The sequence below is a fragment of the Balaenoptera physalus genome (assembly GCF_965194825.1).
Source record: "Balaenoptera physalus genome assembly, chromosome: 13".
Classification (NCBI taxonomy): Eukaryota; Metazoa; Chordata; class Mammalia; order Artiodactyla; family Balaenopteridae; genus Balaenoptera; species Balaenoptera physalus.
This window is the reverse complement of record NC_138892.1, coordinates 98,178,384-98,202,792: the sequence shown is the minus strand read 5'-3', so window position 1 is coordinate 98,202,792 and position 24,409 is coordinate 98,178,384. Positions and strand designations below refer to the sequence as shown.

General features: G+C 47.6%; 1 protein-coding gene across 1 annotated transcript; it reads left to right on the top strand.

Annotated features, from left to right (window-relative positions):
* Positions 1–4,238: 4,238 nt before the first annotated feature.
* Positions 4,239–24,382, top strand: GPRC5A (G protein-coupled receptor class C group 5 member A). The gene is made up of 4 exons (XM_082420303.1): positions 4,239–4,397; positions 19,290–20,218; positions 23,024–23,082; positions 23,380–24,382. Exons 2-4 carry the CDS (start codon positions 19,297–19,299, stop codon positions 23,470–23,472), a joined length of 1,074 nt encoding a protein of 357 aa, XP_082276429.1. The 5' UTR covers positions 4,239–4,397; positions 19,290–19,296; the 3' UTR covers positions 23,473–24,382.
* The last annotated feature ends 27 nt before the right edge of the window (positions 24,383–24,409 follow it).

The following is a 24,409-nucleotide window of genomic DNA, read 5'->3' as shown; positions in this document are numbered from 1 at the left end:
GACGGGCAGGGCTGTCACAACCTCTGTGCCTTTGCAAAGTCTGTCCTCTCAGCCCGGAATGCCCTCCAGGCTGTCACTCGCCCTCCTCCCGCTCCACCTGAAAAACTTACTCTTCCTTGAAGTCTCATCCCCCCCCCGGGGGGAGGGCTACCCTGAATGCTGCGGCCTTTCATGCCCAGCTGTGGCCCCGTGTGTTCCTTCCTTCGGCATAACATGTAACACAATGCATACCTTTGTTTCGTGACATCCATCTCTCCTCCAGACTGAGCTCCTTCAAGGCAGTTTTCTTAATGACTCCCTAGCATGTTATATAGAAAGAAGTTCATCCCCAGCTGCTAAATGGCTGAAAAAACGTTGAGATTCCTTTCAGCCGTAGAGACGGAGTGGCATCTTTCTCATACGTGTGTTACATTCCCTGCAATGCTTGGTGTGTAGCTGGCTCTCAGCTGCTTCCTGTTCGGTTTAGTGATTGGATGGAGAAGCCACGATTAGCAGGAAGCTGGCGGGAGCTGAGGTTCAGTGATCCCCTCCATTCCATGAGTGTAATGACCTGAGGACATAAAATTACCCTGTGTTTTTCTCCTCCAACTGAGGTGCTTCTTTTTTTTTGGCTGTGCCTCGCGGCATGGCATGTGGGATTCCCTGACCAGGGATCAGCCCGTGCCCTCTGCAGTGGAAAATCAGAGTCCTAGCTGCTGGACCGCCAGGGAATTCCTCAGATGCTTCTTTTTTTTAAAAAAAAAAAAGGCCACCTCAACCTCACCTGGCATTTCCACAAGGGCCCACTCGCTTACAGGTTTCCCAAGGGAGCAGGCTTATTTGGTTTTTTAAAAATATTTATTTGTTTATTTGCTTGCACTGCGGCTTGCAGGCTCCTTAGTTGTAGCACATGGGCTCCTTAGTTGTGGCATGAGAACTCTCAGTTGCAGCATGCATGTGGGATCTAGTTCCCTGACCAGGGATCGAACCTGGGCCCCCTGCATTGGGAGCTCAGAGTCTTATCCACCGCACCACCAGGGAAGTCCACTGCGCTTCTTAAATGGGATTTCATGGAGGTCGGGGGGCGGGGGGTGGGCAGGTGGCACCTTCCATCTTGCTGGTGAGGAAGTGTGGGGAGAGAAAGGGGCAGCCCCTGCCCTGAGGTTCTACAGCCCCAGATGCTGAGGTGGCCGTGGTGAAGGGGTCAGAGCACCAGGGCACTGGGAGAGCCACCGCATTCCCGGTTCAGTCCTGCCATCAAGGATGGGGTCCTGGCGGCGATGGTTGGGCGGTGAGGGAAGGGTCAGCAAGGACCGGGTTCTGGGGCTCCCCGAGGGAGGCAGACCCAGCCCCTCCTCATGGAAAGTGACCTCTGCCGGCCTTGCAGCTGAATGAAGGTGCTCTCCAGCCTCTGGAACAAGTGCCCTTATTGTGAGACTCTCTCCTCTCATTTCCAGTCACTTGAGCTTCCCTCCTGTGTCCCTCAACAATGCCACCTGTCACTCGAAGCCAGGTGACACTCAGAGGAGGAGGACTTGAGTTGGAGTGTACCTGGGTCTCCAGACTCCCCTTACGGTCTTTCTCCCACTGATTTCCAAGGGCCTCAGCCTTGTTCTCTGGACCATCAGCAAATGAATTATTTCAGCTACTGGGTCTCTCCCTGTCTTCCTTGGGGGCGTCTCACAATTGCTCAGCTACCCCGCCCTCCTCAGTCTCCCTCCCAGTCCCACCCCACCTCTCAGACAGCTGAACCCGCAAGGATCCTGGGGCAGTGCAAGGCACCCAGGGCTCAGATTTTTTTTTTTTTTTAAAGATATATCTTATTTATTTATTTATTTATTTTATTTTATTTTTGGCTGTGTTGGGTCTTCGTTTCTATGCGAGGGCTTTCTCTAGTTGCGGCAAGCGGGAGCCACTCTTCATCGCGGTGCGCGGGCCTCTCACTGTCGCGGCCTCTCTTGTTGTGGAGCACAGGCTCCAGACACGCAGGCTCACGGGCCTAGTTGCTCCGCGGCATGTGGGATCTTCCCAGACCAGGGCTCGAACCCGTGTCCCCTGCATTGGCAGGCAGATTCTCAACCACTGCGCCACCAGGGAAGCCCCAGGGCTCAGATTTTAAGAAGGCGCCCACTCTCAGGGCTGTGTTAGTGTCACCTTAAATTTTGTGCCCTGAGTGCCTCGCCCCAGTCCTGGCTTGACGCTGGGCTGGCTATGGATAAAGGGATGAGAGGAGGAAAGGAGGGTAGAAGGGAGAGTGCTAGGAGGACAAGGTGGGAAATCTGACATCAACAGAAAGGTGGAGGCTAATGGGTACAGGCGACCATGGGCAGGGCTTCAAAGCAGGCATCCCCACAAAGCTCTCCTGCACGCAGCCCTGGACCCGCCAGCCAGCCAGACAGCCGGCACTAGAGAAGGAGGAGCAATAGGAAAAACAAAACACATGCACTCCTTTCTCATTAGGTTTCCCCGAGTTTCTTGTGGACGTCGGCGGTAGGGGGATGTGGGGCAAATCCCCAAAGTCATGAGCCCTCTGCTTTCACTCCCTCCTCCGATTTGACATCTTTTTCTTGATGCCATGAACCTCACCCTAGCCTTGGTGATCCAGACCCCTAAAATGCCAGTGCCTGAAGAGCCCTTAGAAACGGCTGGTCCAGGGCTGGAGGCTGGTCCAGGGCTGGTCCAATCTGGTCAGGGCTGGAAGCATAAAACACATCCTGGGCATTTGAGGATGTAGTTTGAAAAAAAAAAGAATGTAAAGCAGTTCATTAATATTTTTAAAAATATTATTAAATGTTGAAATGATAATGTCTGGGGTCTCTTAGGTTACATAAAATACATCATTAAAATTAATTCCTCCTGTTTCTTTTTATTTCTTTTAATGTGGCTGCTAGAAAATTTAAATTACACATGCGGCTGACCTTCGTGGCTTGAATGACACATCTAGGGGACAAGGCTGAACTAGTTCAACTTCCTCCTTCAACAGATGAGAAAACTGTGGTCAAGAGAGGAGACCTGATTTAGCAGATGGCACACACTAAAAAGCACTGTCATTCCCAGTCCCTGGCAATCACACACACACACACACAGACACACACACATGCACATGCATGCCTAGGAGCCTGGGAGAGGAGCCCGTGGACCTGAGCTGCAGGCCTCAAGGGAAGTGTTCCAGGACTCAACACATTGGCTGTGGTTTCTTGAGAGAGAGAAATAAAAACCTAACAAAAGTGGAGGCACTGTCTCCAAAAAGTCACCTTTAAAAAGACTGGAAACCTGCGGTGTGAGGAGACGTGAGGAGAAGGCTGGAGCCCTAGGCCTTCCCCGTTCATTACATGCATAGTATCCCAGGTTAGCTGACCAGTGTGCTAACCAAGCAGCACCTTAAAAGCACACAGCGCTCTCCTGCCAGGCAGTGGGGTAGAGCCTTGCCTGAGGCCAGCACCCAGGCGGCAGCCACTCAGGGGTTGTTTGACAAGTCAATAAAGACAAGTTTCAGTGGGATTGGCTTGATCATGGCCAAGGAGTGGGCAGCGGAGGGAGGGGGAACCAGACACCAAAGGCAAATTCCTTTATTTCATAATTTTATCTGGCATCCACATTCTCCTCCACCTGCATTGTCAAGGCTTTAAGAGAGGTAGGAAAGTAGAGAGGGAACCATCTCCCCGTCTCTCCGCACTGGGGCAGCCTTCACGGTGCCCGTCTGGGGAGAGCTCTGACTGGCGGAATTGCAGAGCTGACTCTGGGCCCAGGGAGGAGGCTTTCCTTGGCTTCACCTGCCTTGGCTGAAGACATCCGAGAGGGTGGCCAGCTCCTCCTCTCCCGGGCCTAGCTTCCCAGGGGTCCCAGGACCCAGGAATCACTCAGGCGCTGCGAGCTGTCTAGCCCTTGCCCTGGGCGCACGGGAGTGCCCGGGGCAAGGGCAGGTGTGGCTCCCTCCTGGGGGTGACAGCTGGCAGGACGGATACTGAGCAGTCCCCTCTGACTCCTTTCTTTACCCCCGCGCCCTGGGACGTCCTGAGCTGCTGATGCGCCGGGTGGGGCGGGTTGGGTGCCTTGGGTGCCCCCTCCCATCACCACCACCACCTATTTCAAGGGTGACTGTGCCGCTGACGTCAGGCGGCTTTTGGCTCATTCCCTGGCACGGGGACTTTATTTTCATAACAGCACGCAGTGCCGTGGAACTGGAATAGGCGTGTCCTCTCCCCCTACTCCACCCCACCCTGACCCTCCCCCGCCCCTCGTGCCTCTGCTCACCCCCTCTCTCCCTCCTCCCTCCGGCGACAGCCGCCTTTATAACTGCTCCGCGCCGGGAGGGCGGGATTGCTGCCCGCGGGCTCCGCTAGCACCGAGAGGCTCCTGTGCTGCCTCTGTGCGTGGGAAGCAGCGCCAAGTTCACTCGCCGAAGCCAAGGTAGCAGGGTAAGTGAGGCGCAGTGCGCACAGAGCGCGCCCGGCCTCGGGATTGAAATCCTCCGGGGGGGACGCGCGGCGGGGAGAGCGGCGCTGGGAGAGGGGATACGAGAGGAAAGAAACCCTGGTAATAGACTACAGCTGGCTCGGAGCAAAAAACAATCCCAGGAAAGGAATTCCTGTAGTTTAATTCAACTCAGATTCCCACACCCCCATCCCGGGCTTCCCAGGCTAAGAGGCAGAGAGCAAAAAGATAATCAGGATAAATAGTTTCTGCTCAGACACATTGAACAAACTGAGTAGGTGGAATCCCGGCCAGGCAGGTGAGCAGTTCTGGGGTCAGTCTAGGGGAAGAGAAAAGAAGGAGGAAGATCTTAGAGGAATGGCAGGGAATTGGTTGGGTGGGCAGGAAGAAGGAGATGGTGACCACTGCTACTTTACCCAGGTACTATAAAGTGTCCATTTATTTTGTCCTTCCACGACAAGTGTGCCCTTCTGAATTTTGGGAAGTAGATTCTAGAAGCCATCCCTTCTCTTGACGTGAGTGTGGCCCTCAGCTCTGCAGCATTCCCTCCTCTGCTGTCCCTTGAGTTGCTCTGGCTCCCTGGGTTGAATGTCCATTTGAATGTCCAGTAATAGCCCACCTTCAGGCACCAACCAGATGGGACTCGGGAATGGGCCCAAACTGTCCAAGACGGTCCCTTAAACATCCAGGGGGGAAGGAAGCGGAGGCAGCTCAGGTTCAAAGAATTTGAAGGACTTTCCATTCCTGACTTCTTTACAGACTGATTTTTGCCTCTGAGGGTTTTGTAAACGCCACACCTGTTGAAGGGTTTGGTTGAATCAGCCAGGCCTGTGGGCTCATTCCTGAAGGGGAATACTTGAGCCACTTCAGATACAAGGGGCCTGGGGAGGGGTGAGGATGGGGGGTCAGAACTCCGCCCTCCGGTCTGTGTGCTGGCTTCTCCTAGGAGAGGGAAGAAATGCGGGGGGAGGAGGGTCAGCAGAAGTGTCACCCAGGAAAGAGGCTCCTCTGGGGTGTGGAGAGGTAGGTGGGTGCGCCAAGGGCAGATGGGAATGAGCAGGACTCAGAAGGAGCTAACATTGCTGGGAAGTGCTCTTAGCCTTGAGTCAGGAAGCCTGATTGCTCACCCCAGCTCTGCAGGCCATGTAGCTGTGAGGAGGCCTGGGCTGGGCCTTGAGTTCCTCCTAAGGGATCTTGGAAAGGCCCCCAGCTCCTTCCCAGGGCTGAGATTCTAGCCCTTCTCTATCTGTATGTGTCTCTTTGGGCGTCCTCATTGGAGCCTGCTTCTTTGTATTCCACTCCTTAGTGGGAATTGAAGGGAAGAGGGCGTGAAGAAGAGTTTTGACTGTGATTTTATTCTCATTCTGGGGGTTTGTCTTCAGGTCCACTGCTATTTAAAAATCCACAGACTGAGCTGAGGAAATGGGCAGGAAATGATATGTTGGTACGATAGGGCCTTTAAAAACAATGAATCGAATAATAATTTTGCTTGAGGAGTCTCAAATTTTCTGAGTAGTTTGGTGTTTTTGTTTCTACTTATATTCCTATTCTTATTGCCTGTGGTCAGATTATATACATTTCTGTGCATTATGTACATTCCTGTACATTTCTTATTTCAGACTTTTTTTTTTTGGTGTGGTCTAAAATACGCTGTTTTTGTAAACATTCCATGACCACGTCAATAAAAGAAATCATATAGAGAGGGCTGGTAAACTAGATTCCTGGCTAAACACTTCCCACAGTCTGTTTTTGTAAATAAAGTTTTATTGGAACTCAGTTATGCTCATTGTCTATGTATCATCTATGACTGCTCTCAGCTACAAACAAATGGCCTGCAAAGCCTAAGTTCCTTATTATCTGGTCCTTTACAAAAGATGTTTGCTGATCACAGATATAGAGGATCTGAATGACATGATTAATAGTAGAGATCTAATAAAATATGAAGATAGAGCATATTAAAGGATCCATAGAACATTTATAAAAATTTACCATATTACTATTTGCTTTTTCTATTTCATCTGCTGAAGACTGATAAAGAAGTATTAAAGTTTCTGTAACTATAGTATTTCTTTTGATGTCTCCTTGTATTTCTGGTAGATTTGTTTTAGGTATTTTGGTGCTGTATTATTCAGTGCATAGAAGTTTATGATGGTTGTATCTTCAATGTGGAGTATTCTTAATTATTATAAAAAAAGCTTTTAGGTCAGTATAATAGCTTTTTGTCTTGACTAAACTTTGTGTGACATTAATAACTCAACTCTTACTTAATTTTCTTACCTTGAGCAAGCTATTATTTAACTTTGTACCTGATACATAATACTTGCTAAATAAACATATCTGTTATTGTTGCTTTTTTTTGCACTTATTTTCATTTTTTCCTTTCTTTTACTTTCAACTTTTCTGAATCTCGTTGTTTTAGGTGAGGTTCTTATAGGTATAATATGGTTTAATTTAGTCTTTTCAAAATAAAAAATTACCATTTACATTTATTGTAATAATAGTTGCTTGCTATTGTCATCTAATTTTTGGCCATGTGGTCTGCTCTCTCTATCTTCCCCCACATTAGATAGTCTATGTTGTATTTTTAGATACACTGAGTGTATGGTAGTACCATTCTCAGGGTTTAGAAATAAAGGCTTGTAAGGAGAGATAAGTTTAGCTTGGGAACATAAATATGTTACCTTCATATGTTGAAATAAAATACTTGAAAGAAGGTGTCTTTGAGAGCTTTGAGGCGGTATACCAGTAGAGGCCTTCACTTTATCCACCTATTTCCTGGAAATTTCATATCTTAAAATTCTGGGCCTAAGAGATTTAGTAGTTTCACTCAAAATCTTAAGTTAAAAAAGGGGATTTCCAGTATTTTATTTTATATTTCAGTAATTTATCTAAAGTTCACATGCATTGTTTAGAACAGAGGAAGACGGTAATACCTCCAAAAGTGAATAAATTGGGATGAACACTGTTGTTATACTTGTTTAGATCTGCCTGTGGTGGAATGATGATTTATTTTCTCCCAGTTACTACATAGAAACTCAACTCAGTGATGTTATTCAGATGTTATTCATAAGCTGTTGCCACGATGCATCACTTTTATGTCCTCAGAATCTGGATGGCTTACCCAGAAGAGGGGATCCTGGAGATTTCCCTGTAGACACTTTCCATTTACAGCTAATCCTTCACCTAGGGCAGAGAAATTTCTGTGGGACTCCACCCTCGTCTTAGAGCTCAGCCTAGATAAAAATACAAGGATTAGCATCAGCACATATTCAGCTCCCCAAATCCTTCCTCCCCATTACTCACACTTGCTAATGAATAACTTGCTTTGAGTTATATTCACGCTCAGTTTTAGTCCAAAACATTTGCTCAACAGCCACTGTGCAGAGCACATAGGGAGATACCAACAAATAGAAGACTTGCTCTATTTCCTTAAGAAGCTTGTTATCTGGTGATCTAGGTGAGTTAGCACTGATATTAATGTATAATATATGACATATATATGGAAAAACTTGAGCACCGAGAAATTCTTAATTGTAAAAACTATGAAGAGATCTACAAATTTAGAATGAGATGGGACTAATAATTAAAAAACCCTCAAGGTAGAGGTAAGTTTTGCGTCAAGTTTCTAAGAAACATGGTACATGAATTGTGGCTAGGAGGAGAAGGGCCTTTCTGGCAAGGAGAATAATGTATGTGATGAGGCAAATAGCGACTTTGTAAGAGAGGGTCTTAGATGAGTCCCAGTTCCCTTCCAGATAGAAGATACTCTTAGAAGTTTTGCTTACCTTGCATAGATGTGGGGAGGGGAGTTAGGAAACCAGGAAAAAGTGGGTGGGAGGACCAGTTGGAGAAAAGCCTTGAAGCTCACACTGAGGCTGAATCTGTTGTAACAGACAGAAAGGAGCTGATATGCTTTTAATTATTTATTTATTTTTCTTTTGATATGCTTTTAAACTGCTAAACCCAAAGATTCCTTCCCACGTCTTCTCTTCTTTGCTGCCCTTGTAGCATTTAACTCCATCAACCACTCTTTGGGAAACTGCTCCTTGACTTCTAAGAAACCAGCCGGGCTTATTTCTTGTACTAACTCTGGCAGTTTCTTTTGAACAACCTTTGCTGACTCCTGCTTCCATGAGACGGTGTCCCAGGGTTCTGTCCTTGGCCCTCTTGCTGCCTTGCATGCTCCCTGTGTGATCTGGTCTCCTCCAAAGCCTTCCGATACCTGCTATGAGCCCGTGACCCCCCCATCTGTACTCATAGCCCAAACCTCTCCTGAGCCTCAGGCTCACATGTTCAAGCACTCAGGGTCAGCACAATCTGGTGTCGTGGAGCCTGGCTTTTATTTATTTTTTATTTAAAATTTTTTTTGGCTGCGCCACTCGGCTTGCGGGATCTCAGTTCCCTGACCAGGGATTGAACCCGGGCCATGGCGGTGAAAGTGCTGAGTCCTAACCACTGGGTCACCAGGGAACTCCCAGGAGCCTGGCTTCTAAGAGCCAGGTGATCTTGGGCAAGTTATTTAATGTCTCTGTTCCTCTGTTTCCTCCACTGTAAAAAGAGGGCGTAATCTGGCATGAACACACACACACACCCCACTATATATGAGACAGATTACCAACAAGGACCTACTGTATAGCACAGGGAACTCTACTCAATACTCTGTGATAACCTATATGAGAAAAGAATCTAAAAAAGAATGAATATATGTATATGTATAACTGAATCACTTAGCTGTACACCTGAAACTAACCCAACATTGTAAATCAACTATACTCCAATAAAAAAAAAGATCTTAGTTCCCCGACCAGGGATCGAACCCGAGCCCCCTGTGGTGGAAGCGTGGAGTCTTAACCACTGAACTGCCAGGGAAGTCCCCCCAATTCATCTTAGATTTAACAAAGTTAAACTGGATATCTCTCCCCACGAGCCTGTATTTCTAAGCTCCATTTGGTTCTACCTTCTTAAAATCTCCCACCATTCCCTGCCCATCTTTCAGGCCTCATCTCCCCCTGGTCTCCTCTCTAAAGCCTTTTTTTTTTTTTACCGCTTTAGGTAGAGTGGGTCACTGTTTTCCGTGTGCCCTCAGCATTCCCTGCACACTCTGCAACCCGTATTTGTATGTCAGTGTGACTCTGTTGGTGCTCCTAGGGGCAGCGGCCACACTTTCTGTCTGAGGGTCTGCATGATTTGTACACTTAACACAGCAAATGCAGGAAGATTGACAGGAAGATTGACCAAATGCAGGATTGCTTATTTTGGAGGCTTATTGGATGTGGTTTAAATAGAGAGAGGCTTGAACAGACTTGTGGTTGCCAAGGGGAGGGGTGTGGGGGAGGGGTGTGAGGGAGGGATGCATTGGGAGTTTGGGGTTAGCAGATGCAAACTATTATACAGAGAATGGATAAACAACAAGGTCCTATTGTATAGCACAGGGAACTATATTCAATATCCTGTAATAAACCATAACGGAAAGAATATGAAAAAGAATATATACATATGTATAACTGAATCACTTTGCTGTACACCAGGACCTAACACAGCATTGTAAATCAACTATACTTCAATTTCAAAAAAAAAAAAAAAAATAGAGTGAAGCTGGAGTCAGGGAGAAAAGCTTCAGAGAGCATAATAGTGATTTAGAGATGAAAGAAAAGATTAAATTCTAATTAAGACTACTCATAAAGGGATATTCTTCCTAACTAATTCACACTGGACGTGTAACTTCATCTCTCCAAGAGTCAGTCTTATCACCTATAAAACGGGTTGTAGGAATATTAAATATGAAAATAGATGTAAAAGCATGTAAATGAGTGAACGCACATAAAAAAACATATAAACACTCAGCACCGAGCCTGGCTCACAAGAGGACTCAGTACGTGACGGTAGTTGTCATTCATTTTAATCATACTTATATTGTGACTATTGTTATTACTACTGACTGAATGTGGCAATTCCAAGAATAGAGAGAAAATTAAAATGCTAGAAAATTGCCAGTTTGCCTGGCTTGGGATGGTGTGAAGGCCCAGCTTTAACAAACACTTGAGTTATTTGATATCATTCCCCAGGCAGTTGTCCTAAGAGGTCAGTATCGTCCTCTTCTTTTTATTTTTATTTATTTTTATTACAAATATTTTTTTATTGGAGTATAGTTGATTTACAATGTTGTGTTAGTTTCAGGTGTACAGCAAAGTGAATCAGTTATACATGTATCGTCTTCTTCTTTTTAGATGACAGAAGGAGATAGATCTCATAAGGAGGAACATAAGATCAGCTCTGGGCAAGATTCAGGGCCGCGGGTAATTCCTGCTCAGCTAATCTGGGGTGGGCCGCATACAGTCAGCTAGGCAACTTACTAGGTCTGGATGTAAGTAACTCCAGACGCCTCCCCACCTCTCTGGGGAAACAGGAGTCTTCAGAGGTTGCAAAGAAGAAGCTGAGAGACCCTTCACATGCTGGCATTTGTCCCTGCATCGCAGTCAATGCCGTGTGTCAAGGCCAGTCTAGGGCCAGTCCTGCTCTAGCACCCCTGTGGCTCTGTCTGGCAGGTGAGCGTTCACCCTGCGTCCTGAGCCCAGCCCGTACTCAGACCCTTCCACCTCACCTCCAGCCCTGGTCTGGGGTTTGGTTAGGAGTTTGCGGCACATATTCTTTTAATGACAGGAAATGGGGCAGGAAGGAGGATGAGGGGGAGGGAGAAAGTGATTTGGAAATTGTCTACAAGGAGTTCCCCAGAGGGATGAACAGAGGAAATGGACATGGGCTCAGACCGCCTAGTTCAGCACCCAGCCCCGCTTTGGAGAGGATGGAGGTTCCAGGAGATGGTGTCCGCACACAGGGGCCGCTGAAACCCCTCTTTCCTAAAGGGGCGGAGTCACAGGGCTGGGAATTGAGCGCAGCGACTCCCTCCTTCCCGGTCCTCCCCTCCCCCTCAGCCGCGGCTTCTGGTTCTTCTTGTTTCTCCTTTCCTTCTCCCTTTCCTCCCTCTTTTTTTTTTTTTTTTTTTAACCTTTCTGTCATGCCTGGGCTCACCTGTAAAGGGCTTAAGACAGCGCCGAGGGCTATCAGGGTCTTGGTTGTGGATGTTGGTGAATTATTGGACAGCGGCAGTTGGCTCAGCTGCTGTAATAAGTGAAGAGGGTCTCACCCTCATGACTCAAAGTCCTTTCTCGTGTCTCAGGCCAGAGGCTGCACACGCTGAAACCTCACTATCTCCCTCCAGAGCGCAGGGTTTAGTCAATCAGGGAACTGAGTGGGAGTGAATGACTGGATGCCAGTGAATCCCTCTGTTTACTGGCGCTGCTTGCTCAGGACCCATGCTACCAGAAGACACCTGGGGTCACTTAGACAGGAGCCCAGCCGCGGCCAGGGCTGCCCCCGTTTGGTCTTTGTAGGAGCAAGTTCTTTCTTGGTTGGACCCTAGGTCTCTCTGCCCTTTTTTCTCTTTGCTGTGCCTCGCAACTCGTGGGATCTTAGCTCCTCGACCAGGGATTGAACCCGGGCCACGGCAGTGACGGCGCAGGGTCCTAAGCACTGGACTACCAGGGAATTCCCACAGGTCTGTCTGCCCTTGACTCTGGTGATGAGCAGACATAACCAGACCAGAATCTGGTTCTGACTCTGGTCCTATGATGTCCATATGGCCACCAGTTTCATTTTCTCCTTATGCTCCAGCCCTTAGGTTCTTCTCTGAGGCTGTCGCTTTAGCTCCTGGCGGTTTCTAATCCCAGATGCTGATGCTTCCCTTTTCTTCCTCAAACCCTGCTTGCTAGAAGCCCTCAGCTTCTCAGAACCCTGTCCTTCGTCCCCAGCCACTTTCCTGGTAGCTCATCTGGGCCATTCCCTATGTGACCCAGCGCCTTCTCAGTGCAGACCTGCTTGTTAGTGCGTTTGGTGAGTTTGATTTCTCTCTGACAAAATTCAAAGTGCTCAGGATGCTTCAGACCCATTGCGAAATCGCTGTCATGCTGGGGAAGGGATGGAGGAGGGCTGAGAGGTGAATTAGGAAGGATTATTCCAAAAATATTAGTCACTCAGATAAAAAAATTACTTACTCAGAAGTTTTTAAAAAAGACGTTTGAGAGAACTGAGAACTCTGAACCCTAACTGGATATTTGATATTAAAGGGTCATCATTAATTTTTAAAGTGGGGTTAAGTTAAAAAGGGTTTTATCTTTTAGAGACACATACTGAAGCATTTATGCATAGAATGATGTCTGGGATTTCTCACTAGATTAAAAATGATCTAGTGAGTGGGATGGGGATGTAGATGAAGGAAAATAGGGCAAATAGTGGTAAGTTTTGAAACCAAATGATGGGCCTTCATTATACTATTCTCTTTATTTTTGAGTATGCTTGAAATTTTCTATAATAAAAACAAACATTAAAAAAAGTGGGTTTTTTAAACATCTTTTCTTTTCATATTTTATTTTTTTATCTTTATCTTGGTAAAATTTATTCTTTTTTTTAAACATCTTTATTGGAGTATAATTGCTTTACAATGGTGTGTTAGTTTCTGCTTTATAACAAAGTGAATCAGCTATACATATACATATATCCCCATATCTCCTCCCTCTTGCGTCTCCCTCCCACCCTCCCTATCCCACCCCTCTAGGTGGTCACAAAGCACCGAGCTGATCTCCCTGTGTCATGCAGCTGCTTCCCACTAGCTATCTATTTTACGTTTGATGGTGTATATATGTCCACGCCAATCTCTCACTTCGTCCCAGCTTACCCTTCCCCCTCCCCGTGTCCTCAAGTCCATTCTCTACGTCTGTGTCTTTATTCCTGTCCTGCCCCTAGGTTCTTCATAACCATTTTTTCTTTTTTTTTAGATTCCATATATATGTGTTAGCATACGTTATTTGGTTTTCTCTTTCTGACTTACTTCACTCTCTATGACAGACTCTAATCTATCCACCTCACTACAAATAACTCAATTTCGTTTCTTTTTATGGCTGAGTAATATTCCATTGTATATATGTGCCACATCTTCTTTACCCATTCATCTGTCAATGGACATTTAGGTTGCTTCCATGTCCTGGCTATTGTAAATAGTGCTGCAATGAACATTGTGGTACATGACTCTTTTTTTTTTTTTTAATTAATTTATTTATTTATTTTTGGCTGTGTTTGGGTCTTCGTTTCTGTGCCAGGGCTTTCTCTAGTTGCGGCGAGTGGGGGCCACTCTTCATCGCGGTGCGCTGGCCTCTCACTATCGCGGCCTCTCTTGTTGCGGAGCACAGGCTCCAGACGCGCAGGTTCAGTAATTGTGGCTCACGGGCCTAGTTGCTCCGTGGCATGTGGGATCCTCCCAGACCAGGGCTCGAACCCGTGTCCCCTGCATTGGCAGGCAGACTCTCAACCACTGCGCCACCAGGGAAGCCCCCATGACTCTTTTTGAATTATGGTTTTCTGAGGGTATATACCCAGTAGTGGGATTGCTGGGTCATATGGTAGTTCTATTTTTACTTTAAAAAAAAGCGTTTTAAAGGTAATTCAGGGACTGTTTCTCCATCTCCCTTGCATGATTGGGGGTGGGAGGTGGAGGTGAAATTGGGGGAAGTGGGGTTCTTCTCCTGTACATACCCACTGTCAATTGCTCGTGTTGTTACTTGGAAAACTGGATTCACTTCTTGGTGAGTGTTGAGCCAAAAGACACAACCAAGCCAAAGATCAGGAGAAGGAAGGATTTATTATTACTTGTAGCAAGTAAGGAGAACATTGGGGATCTTTCCCAAAGCAATGTCTCTCCAAATGGCAAAATTGGGGAAGTTTTAAGCTAAGGGTCCATGCATATTCATGAAGGGGCTTGGGCGTCGACAGAGTCCAAGCTTTTGTTGACTTAAGTCATGATGGTCAGAAAAGGTCAACACCATCACCCCTTAGACTCCAGTTGATCTGGTGGTTGAGCGCTTCAGGCTAATCTTTGAGCAGAACTGGGAGTCTTTACAACTGATCTATTATCTTTGCTGTTGGTACTTCTCTTGCCTGATCACGGTTGCTTATTTCTGCATTCTTTTATTCCCTTAAGATCATTAATTGCTGGGACTTCCCTGGTGGTCCAGTGGTTAAGCCTTTGTCTTCCAATGCAGTGGGTGCGGGTTTGATACCTGGTCGGGGAGCTAAGATCCCACATGCCTCCTGGCCAAAAAAACAAAACATAAAACAGAAGCACTATTGTAACAGATTCAATAAAGACTTTAAAAAAATGGTCCGCATCAAAAAAAAAAAAAAATCTTAAAAAAAAATAAAGATCATTAATTTCTGAGACCTGTTCATGGGCAAGCACTGTGACCAGGCTTAGATCACAAAACAACTTAGGCCAAAAATGGCTTCTCTTATGTCAAGAAAGCCATGCCTCGTTCTCTTTCTCCAGGGACCCCCTACCTTACGTGCTTACAGTGTCGGACCCTGGTCTGTGGGCACCAGGAGGCCCCAAGACACAAACCCTTCCTGCACAGCTGCACAGATGGGAAGGGCCTAGAGGTCCCAGTTGGGAGCAGGAGGTCTCTGCCCTGCCATCCCTCTGTGCAGCACCAGAACCTTCCTTTAGGTGAGAACCTCATCAGTCTCTCCAGACTGACAGTCATCAGGTTCAGAGTCCTTTATAATTATCAGGTAATTATGATAACAACTACCTGTCAACAAACAGCACTGCCCTGAGGGGTGGGGAAGGAGCAGTTTGCAGGGAAGGGCGGGGAGGTGAGAGAAATACCTTTCCAGCTGGACACTGCCCTTATGATTAATCTGAGAGGAAGTGAGGTGGGGAGGTGGAGAGTAAAGGAAATGCTGGAGCCTGGTCCCTTCCCCTGTGCCGCTCGCTGCCCTTGAATTAGACCCGGTTCTTCCTCTTCTGCATCCTCAGCATAGACAAGGGGGCGTGTCCCCCCCCACCCGTCCGGTTCCACCCAGGGCGAAGTGTATCAGACTTTGGGGGGCCTTGTATTTCAGGGGTTGCCTGTATCTGAAGTGCATCTGCCTTTCTTTTTCCTCCTGTGTCTCATTCTGCACTGCCCTGGGGAGGCGGAATGTAACCCACTCTTTGCTCTGTGCTCTGCATGCGGTCGGGATGACCAGGGTGTCATTTCCCTGGAGTGGACTGCAGGTGGCAGACCCCTGGGCAGGGAAGGCCACAGGAAGGTCGTGGCAGTGGTGGTGATTACCACCATCTGTCCATCTATTTCTCCTACTACAGCAAGGATCATGTCTGATGTCTGTTTTCCCCTTTACCATTGAGCATCTAGAAGAGTGATTGACATGATTGACACATAGTGGTGCTGGTTGAATGAATGGCTATATTGTAAAGTGAAGCTTGCAGGGACTTCCCTGGAGGTCCAGTGGTTAAGACTTCGTGCTTCCCCTCCAGGGTACACTGGTTCGATCCCTGGTCGGGAAACTAAGATCCTGCATGCCACCCAGCGCGGACAAAAAAAAAGAAAAAAGTTAAGCTTGGAGAGGCAAATTTCATTACAAAGTATGGAAGATGGATTTAAGCCATCAATTATTTAAGTTATTTATTTTATTCAAACACACCACACATATAAAATGCTAGCATCTATATAATAGTCATTCATATATGTGTGTATGTGTTATATGGCATATACATATATATAATTTTTTCCTAATGGCTATGTGAATAAAACAATGCTGGGACACAACTATCTCATTGAACTGAAGAGGTGATTTTGCATCTTTATTTATTGTTATTATTTTAAAATTTATTTATTTATTTTGGCTGAGCCGGGTCTTAGTTGCAGCACGTGGGATCTTCGTTGGCGGCATGAAAACTCTTAGTTGCTGCATGTGGGCTCTTAGTTGCTGCATGTGGGCTCTTAGTTGTGGCATGTGGGATCTAGTTCCTCGACCAGGGATTGAACCCGGGCCCCCTGCATTGGGAGAGTGGAGTCTTACCCACTGGAACACCAGGGAAGTCCAGATTTTGCATCTTTAAGGAAAGCAGGTGTTTGAATTCTGTCTACGCGGAGGAGGATGCTTGTTTGCTCTGCAGAGTCAGCCAGCAATTGCTCATTATGTGTCCCACCTCGCTGTGCTCCGTCTTGTGATTTGATCTTTTTTTTTTTTTAATAAATTTATTTATTTATTTTTGACTGCGTTGGGTCTTCGTTGCAGTGCACGGGCTTCTCTTGTTGCGGACCACGGGCTCTAGGCACACGGGTTTCAGTAGTTGTGGCTTGTGGGCTCTAGAGCACAGGCTCAGTAGTTGTGGCGCACAGGCTTAGTTGCTCCGCGGCATGTGGGATCTTCCCGGACCAGGGCTCGAACCTGTGTCCCCTGCATTGGCAGGCAGATTCTTAACCGCTGTGCCACTGGGGAAGTCCTTGATCTTTTTTTAAAAAATTCTTTTCCATTATGATTTATTACAGGATATTGAATATAGTTCCCTGTGTTATGCAGTAGGACCTTTTTTATCCATTTTACATATAATAGTTTACATCAGCTAACCCAAACTCCCAATCCATCCCTCCCCCACCCCCTCCCTCTTGGCAACCACAAGTCTGTTCTTTATGTCTGTGAGTCTGTTTCTGTTTCATGGATAAGTTCATTTGTGTCATATTTTGTGATTTGGTTTTGAAGAGACAGGATGGAAGGGGAGGGGAGGGTTTTCTTGTTTGTCTTGGGTTGATCACAGCACCCCTACAGTGCTGTGAAGGGCCTGAGAAATCTTGTTTATAAGCATTTATGGGTATGTGGTGCAGAAATTCTGAGCTGTATTTTCTGCTATAAGGAAAGAGGCAGGACTCTAGATATGTTTTGCTTTTTCCTGCTTCTCAATCCCAGCTGTCTTCTTCTTGCTGATTTCTTCATGCACATTTTCTCCCAATTTGGCACTAGAAGAGGCCAAGAGCTTTCACTTGTGCTTTTCTATGGAGGGGGTCTCAACGAGCCTTCCCTTCTTTTAACTCTGCCCCCGCTCCCCACCCCCGCAATATTTGTCTTCTAGTCAATTCAAAAGATTTCTCTGTTGAATGAGCAATCCTGTCAGAAGAAGAAAAGCTAGAGCAAAAAAAAAAAAAAAAAAAGACTACATGCATAAATAGTATACAACAAATCAATAAGAATCGTGCCATAGAAACTTATAAACAGTAATATAATTCAGAAAAAAATTATAGTTTTGTTGAGAAGCTGTTAAAACCAGAGCGGTCCTGAATTTCAACATCTTATCTGACACTGACTTTGGAATTTAAGAATCATCCATTTTGAGGAAATATACAAACTCCTTTCCCTTCCCATTTCCCAACTCATCTTCCCACGTGTGCCCGGAATCCCTAGGAATTCGATTTCATGGGGTTTGGGAAATCAGCTGGGTCTAAAATTGACATGGAGGTTGTGGAAGGAAAAAAGGCAGCAGATCTGGGAGATTAAGGACAGATGTATAGGAAGTAAGCTGCTCTACCTCAAGTCGATTTCTGATTATCCCTGAGTGGGTGAGTAGATTACCTGCCTTGTGGATCATCTATCACCTGGGAGCACCTATCCTTCAGTGGGGCTGAACTAAGAGAGTAGAATTAGGACCACAGATAGCTGGTTTACCGGGCATCTGATGAGGGAAAGAAGGGGGAGGGAATATCTCAGATTGCATTCTAAGGCCCATTCGAACTCCCTGGAGAGGTAGCACCTATAGTAGTTAAGACCAGGGATCCCCACCTAGAGCCAGATAAAACCTGGATTCAAATCCTGCCTCTGCCATTTCCTAGCTGTGTGATGTTGGGCAAATAACTTGATCTCTCCCTGCCTCAGTTTCCTCATCTGTCAAATAGGGATAATCATTTTTACCTTATAGGATTGCTATCAAATTAAACTACTAAATATATATATGAGAAGTGATTAGAAGGGTTTCTGATTCATAGTAAAAATGAGCATTAGCTATTGGGAATATTTTTTGTTGGGTCACCCACCGTTTTTGTGTCATCCGGGCCATCCCTCCTTACAGGTAGCTAATTAAGAGCTCACTATGGGGAATTCCCTGGCGGTCCAGTGGTTAGGACTCCACACTTTCATTGCCGAGGGCATGGGTTCGATCCCTAGCTGGGGAACTAAGATCCAACAAGCCGCAACGCATGGCCAACCCTATGACAGGGAAGACCCCTTCCATTGCCTTTCTGGATTAGCAGAGCCAACTTTACAAACCTTAATTAAGAAGGGAAAATAATATGTGACAGCAGAGCTGAGGAAGAGGACCCAGGGGCTGAGAGGGGAAGGCTGGCCTTCTGCAGAGAAATCTACAATTCAGACAACTCCTCTTGTCCGTGAGAGAATGGGATGCTTACAAATAATATCTGAGGCCGGGCCCAAGGTGGAAAAAAAACTGGAGACTGACACATTATGTTTAAAGTGTTTACTTTTTAAATTTTTTGGCCACACTGCCCTGCTTGTGGGATCTTAGTTCCCTGACCAGGGATCCAACCCAGACCCCACCAGTGAGAGCACTGAGTGCTAACCACTGGACCGCCAGGGAATTCCCAAAGTGTTAACTTTATGGTTACATATTTCCATGTTCACCAATTCCTAAGGAAACACTAGCCAAACATATCAGGACCCCTGGCAAGTTATTTGTGACGTAGTTTTCGAGATGTGACTCTGAAACACCTTGTCAGAGCCCTGGGCCCTCTGGCTTCAGGGTAAGTATTAACATAGTTAAATTGCGGGGAGGAAGGTATGAGATTGTTTCTTCCCTTCATCAGCCTTTAGAATTTGCCATGAGAGGTGGAGAACAGCTAGTAGCTTGATCTAACGTTGTAAGTTCAGGGGCAAAAACCCTGGCTAAATATACAAAATAGTTTCCGAATAGTTCTTGGTCCTCCGTGCCTGAGTTTGTGGGGAGATTCACCCCCACCTGCAACTTTGCTTTCTTGCAGGACGAGAATGGGCACAGTTCCCCCTGACGGTTGCTGCTTGGGCCTGGACCCCAGGTACCACAGGCTGTGTGATAGGAAGGCAGCCTGGGGCATCGTCTTAGAGGCCTTGGCTGCGGTGGGCGCTGTGACCTCGGTGGCCTTCATGATCGCCCTCCTGGTCTTCATCTGCAAGGTGCAAGACTCCAACAAACGTAAAGTGCTCCCCACCCAGTTCCTCTTTCTCCTGGGTGTGCTGGGGATCTTCGGCCTCACCTTCGCCTTCATCATCAGCCTTGATGGCAGCACGGGGCCCACACGCTTCTTCCTCTTCGGCATCCTCTTTGCCCTCTGCTTCTCCTGCCTCCTGGTTCACGCCTTCAACCTGACGAAGCTGGTCCAAGGGAGGCAGCCTCTCTCCATGCTGGCGATGCTGGGCCTGGCCCTGGGCCTCAGCCTGGTGCAGGATGTCATCGCCATCGAGTATGTGGTCCTCACCATGAACAGGACCAACGTCAACATCTTCTCTGAGCTCCCTCCGCCTCGGCGCAATGAGGACTTCGTCATGCTGCTCATCTACGTCTTCTTCCTGATGACGCTGACCTTCTTCACGACCTCTTTCACCTTTTGGGGACCCTTCACCGGCTGGAAGAGGCACGGGGCCCACATCTTCCTCGCTACGCTCCTCTCCATTGCCATCTGGGTGACGTGGATCAGCCTGCTCTTGGTTCCCACCCCTGGCCCAGAGTGGGATGACACCATCCTCAGTTCAGCCTTGGTGGCCAATGGCTGGGTTTTCCTGTTGGCTTATGTTGCACCCGAGCTTCAGCTGCTCACAAAGCAACGGAACCCCATGGATTACCCTGTGGAGGATGCTTTCTGTAAACCTCAGCTCATGAAGCAGAGCTATGGTGTGGAGAACACAGCTTATTCTCAAGAGGGAATGACTCAAGGTACAGAGCCTGGCTGGGTGGAGAATCCCTTATGGGAAAGTGGGGAAAAATCATAAGATATTATTACTGTAAGGAACATGCAAGATTATCAGGTCATACTCCCGATAGAACAGATAAGGTCCCCGCGGCTCAGATCTTACTTAAAATCATCCAGCTAGAGGGACCTCCCTGGTGGCGCAGTGGTTAAGAATCCGCCTGCCAATGCAGGGGACATGGGTTCGAGCCCTGGTCCAGGAAGATCCCACATACCACGGAGCAACCAAGCCCGTGTGTCACAACTACTGAGCCTGCGCTCTAGAGCCCGCATGCCACAACTACTGAAGCCCATGCACCTAGAGCCCGTGCTCCGCAGCAAGAGAAGCCACCGCAATAAGTCCGCACACCGCAATGAAGAGTAGCCCCCACTCGCCGCAACTAGAGAAAGCCTGTGCGCAGCAACAAAGACCCAGTGCAGCCAAAAAATGAACAAATAAATGAATAAAAATTAAAAAAAGAAAAACTCATCCAGCTAGTTAGAGACAAGTAGAACTAGAAGCTGGCCTTGGTGGTCTTTATCTAGTATGTTCTACCCAATGCCATGTAGATTTCTCTGAATCAAAACAAGATGGAGCAAAGGAATGGGAAAAGAATGATTAGATAAATTCCCAGAGACAAGTGGGTGAGATAGTGTTCTTTATAAATGTCAACTAGGCAATCCTTCCAGAAATGTGGAGGCTTTGTAGATTTGAATGCACAAAACCCAGCCATGCAGTGACCACAGAGCACAGAGTGGGGAGAAAGCTCTTTTATCATAAACCAGTGGGAATCTCCGTAAATTTACTGAGGATTTCGATGTAGCCTGAAGAGACACATTTTATTGCCCGTCTGTGGCCCGCGGGAGGGAATTTTGCTCTTGTCTGGAGTCCTGAGCAGCCAGGTTGCACTGATAGCCAGAAACTGCTTTTGCTCCTACGCCTCTATGCATTGATCTCTTGGGTTTACATCAGCCTCCGGGCCTAATCAGGGGAGGGGAGTGGGTATGGGACAGGAGTGAGGGACCTCCAAGGCCAGGTTCGTAGCTCCAGCTAGTAAATTTCTTTGCTCTTGAAGCCTTCAGTGCAAAGCTTGCCGGTGTTTCTCTCTGCAGCCCTGGTCCCTCTCCTGTGCACTGGGAAGAGTGAAGGGAGGGGGAGGGCCGGAGGGGATACTTTACCACCCACCTCCTCCTGTGCATTCCCAATGGACACTCTCACTCTGTCACCTCACGCTTGGACTCTGTGTTATCGGTCCCTAACTTGTCGTCCTTCCCTTATTATTAATTAATTTATTTATTTAGGCTGTGCAGGGTCTTAATTGCGGCACGCGGGATCTTTAGTTGCGGCATGCGGGATCTAGTTCCCCGACCAGGGATGGAACCTGGGCCCCCTGCATTGGGAGCTTGGAGTCTTACCTACTGGACCACCAGGGAAGTCCTAGTCTTCCTTCCTTTAATCCTTGTTTCCCTTCATTCTATTGGCCATTGCCAGCTTCCCCTCCCTAAAATGCTTCTCTGGCCACCACCCCTTCCGGCCCGCATGCCTCACTGGAGCCCCAGCATCCAGTGCATTTCCCGAATCCTTGGTGAGGTTTTTCACAGCCCGAACCCACCACCCCTGGAGCTGTGCTCTCAGTTCAAACAAACCAAGTCCCTGCACTTTCCTGCCTGTGTATCTGGGCTCAAAGAGCGTCTGTCCTCTGCCTGACGTATCCCTCCTTATTCTTGCCCTTTTGCAGAGTCCCTATTCCCCAGTCCCCTCAGTCTTTGCTCCGCCCGCCTAACTCTAGACCTTTGAGATGATCTTATCAGAGTCTGTCTCATGGCGTAGTTATTTGTGTAGCTGTCATATATTCCGGACTCTCCAGCGGCACCCTCAGGGCAGGAATCATTCTGATGAATCCTTCTATTCCTCACAATATCTTACAGACAGAAGGTGTTTAGGTATTTATTGAGTAAACTGAACAGGTAAATTTGGTGGGAAATAAATGGATTGCTTTACATTGTATTTATTTATTTATTTAACCGTGCCCTACGGCATGTGGGATCTTAGTTCCCCAACCAGGGATCGAACCCAGGCCATGACAGTGAAAGCGCAGAGTCCTAACCACTGGACCACCAGGGAATTCCCTAAATCGTATTCATGATGAGCGTATGTGTTGACTCGTCTGTTCCTGAGTTTAAATCCCTCTGATTTTGGACTTCCCTGGTGGTCCAGTGGTTAGGACTCAGTACTTCCACTGCAAGGAGCATGGCTTCCATCCCTGGTTGGGGAACTAACATCCCGCATGCTGCGTGGTGCGGCGAAAAAAAAAAAATCCTTCTGATTTCCCCTAAATAGATAGAAAACAGTTACTCACAGGTTCTATCCCTTCACAGAGAAAATCATGACTTTTTCCCGCCCTGGTTGGGCAGGTAAGGAAGTGGGTAAATCCCCAGTGAGATTCTCTCTAGGTACACCTCCAGCCAGATCTGTGTCTGAAAAGACTGGTGTCAAATGTGCTTTTGGAGTGGTCCTAGGATGAGGAGGGCTCTGGAGAGGTTTTGGAAAGCATTTCCCTAGTGATTATACGCAGCTAGTTATTCATTTGTTCAACCACTTTTGGGCTGACTCTGTGCCTGCGCTTGAGGACGCAGTCTCCTCCCACATGAAACTGACCATCTACTAGGGAGACAGAGAATTAAAGGGATAATGCATTATGCTTTATAAATGACTCAACTGGGGCGAGCACAGGTGGGGGCTGTCAAGGAGGGGACCCTGACATTTACCTAACCCACATTGTCTGTTTCAGGTGCTGAAGAGACAGGTGACACGTTCTATGCCCCGTACTCCACCCATTTCCAGCTGCAGGTAAATGAGCTCTTTCTCTTTTTTCATCAGCAGTGTTAGCACCCCAGGAGCATTTGTCCTTTGGGAATAGATGATGTTGCCACTCTGATGGCCCCTAGATGCCACCTAGAAAGGATCACGGGTCTACTTTCCTGTAATCTGCCTCATGGGGTTAGGACAGGAGACTGGAGTGCAGGGCAGGGGAGGGCTTAGAGGAAGGGAAGGAAAGTTAGACTCCTGCCCAGGTTGGAGTGCAGAGTGCTGTGGAAATGGCCGGGAAGTGGAGTGGGTTGAAGAATATGAATGTTTTCTTTTCAGAATCGGAACTCCCCAAAGGATTACTCCATTCCGCGGGCCCAGACTCGGGTTAGCCCTTACAGTGACTATGAAGGAAGGAAAGATGTCAGTTAACACGTCCCGAAGGGTGGGATGAACACAGCAAGTCAGCAGGGCCAGCGGGGAGTTCATGGGATGTGGGCTGAGTCCTGAGTCTTCCCAGGAAGCTGTACAGAACATCACAGGAAGACCTCGCCTCCCTGCAGCCTTCAGCCATGATTCTTCTGTTCTGGGGTTAACGAGGGCCGACGGGACCGCAGTTCTCAGCACCACTGTAGTCGTTCCCTTTGTCCCACAGCTAGGCTACTTCTCTCGAGTGGGAGTCTCGGGCCACTCCGGGTGGCTCGTAACCATCCCTGCCATCCTACACATGACTCAGGCTCTGGTCATCTGACCACACACTGGCTCATTCAGCCTCAGAAGCCAACTCTTCCAACTGTGGGCTGATTCTGTGAGAATTGCTTGGCTCAGAGCAGAGCTGCAAAGCTGAGCAAACCAGCAAAGGCCTGTCTCTCAGACCACCCCACCCACATCTACACTGGAAGCCAACTTACCGACACTTCCCTTCATGCCCGGATGGGAGAGGCTAAAAGTCACCCGGAATTTGCTAACCTCTGTGATGCTGCCTAAGCAGGGTCCCCAGCGCCAATTCACTCCCAGACTCACCACTGGTCCCAGACTCACCTCCCGGCCCTGTGCTTCACCGGGAGATCTCCCTCCAGGCCTCACCAGCGTGGACAAGCCCAGTTTCTCTTTGCCAGGAGAACGTGCGCACTGGCTTGCTCTAAGCTCTGCTCAGTGCTCTAGGCACTGACTCTTCTCCCACCCCCTTGCTCCTCAGACTCTGTAAATAGATGTACTCCGTGTTCACCCCCTGTGTTCTGGAATTGGGTATTGTCCACTCACGGGGGAGTGTTCCTTGTAAAATAAGTTACTCACCGTTCTTCACTGGCGATGCAATAAAGATGTGGTGGCGGCTCTTGGACTGTTGCTGTGGCAGTGTGAGTGGTGG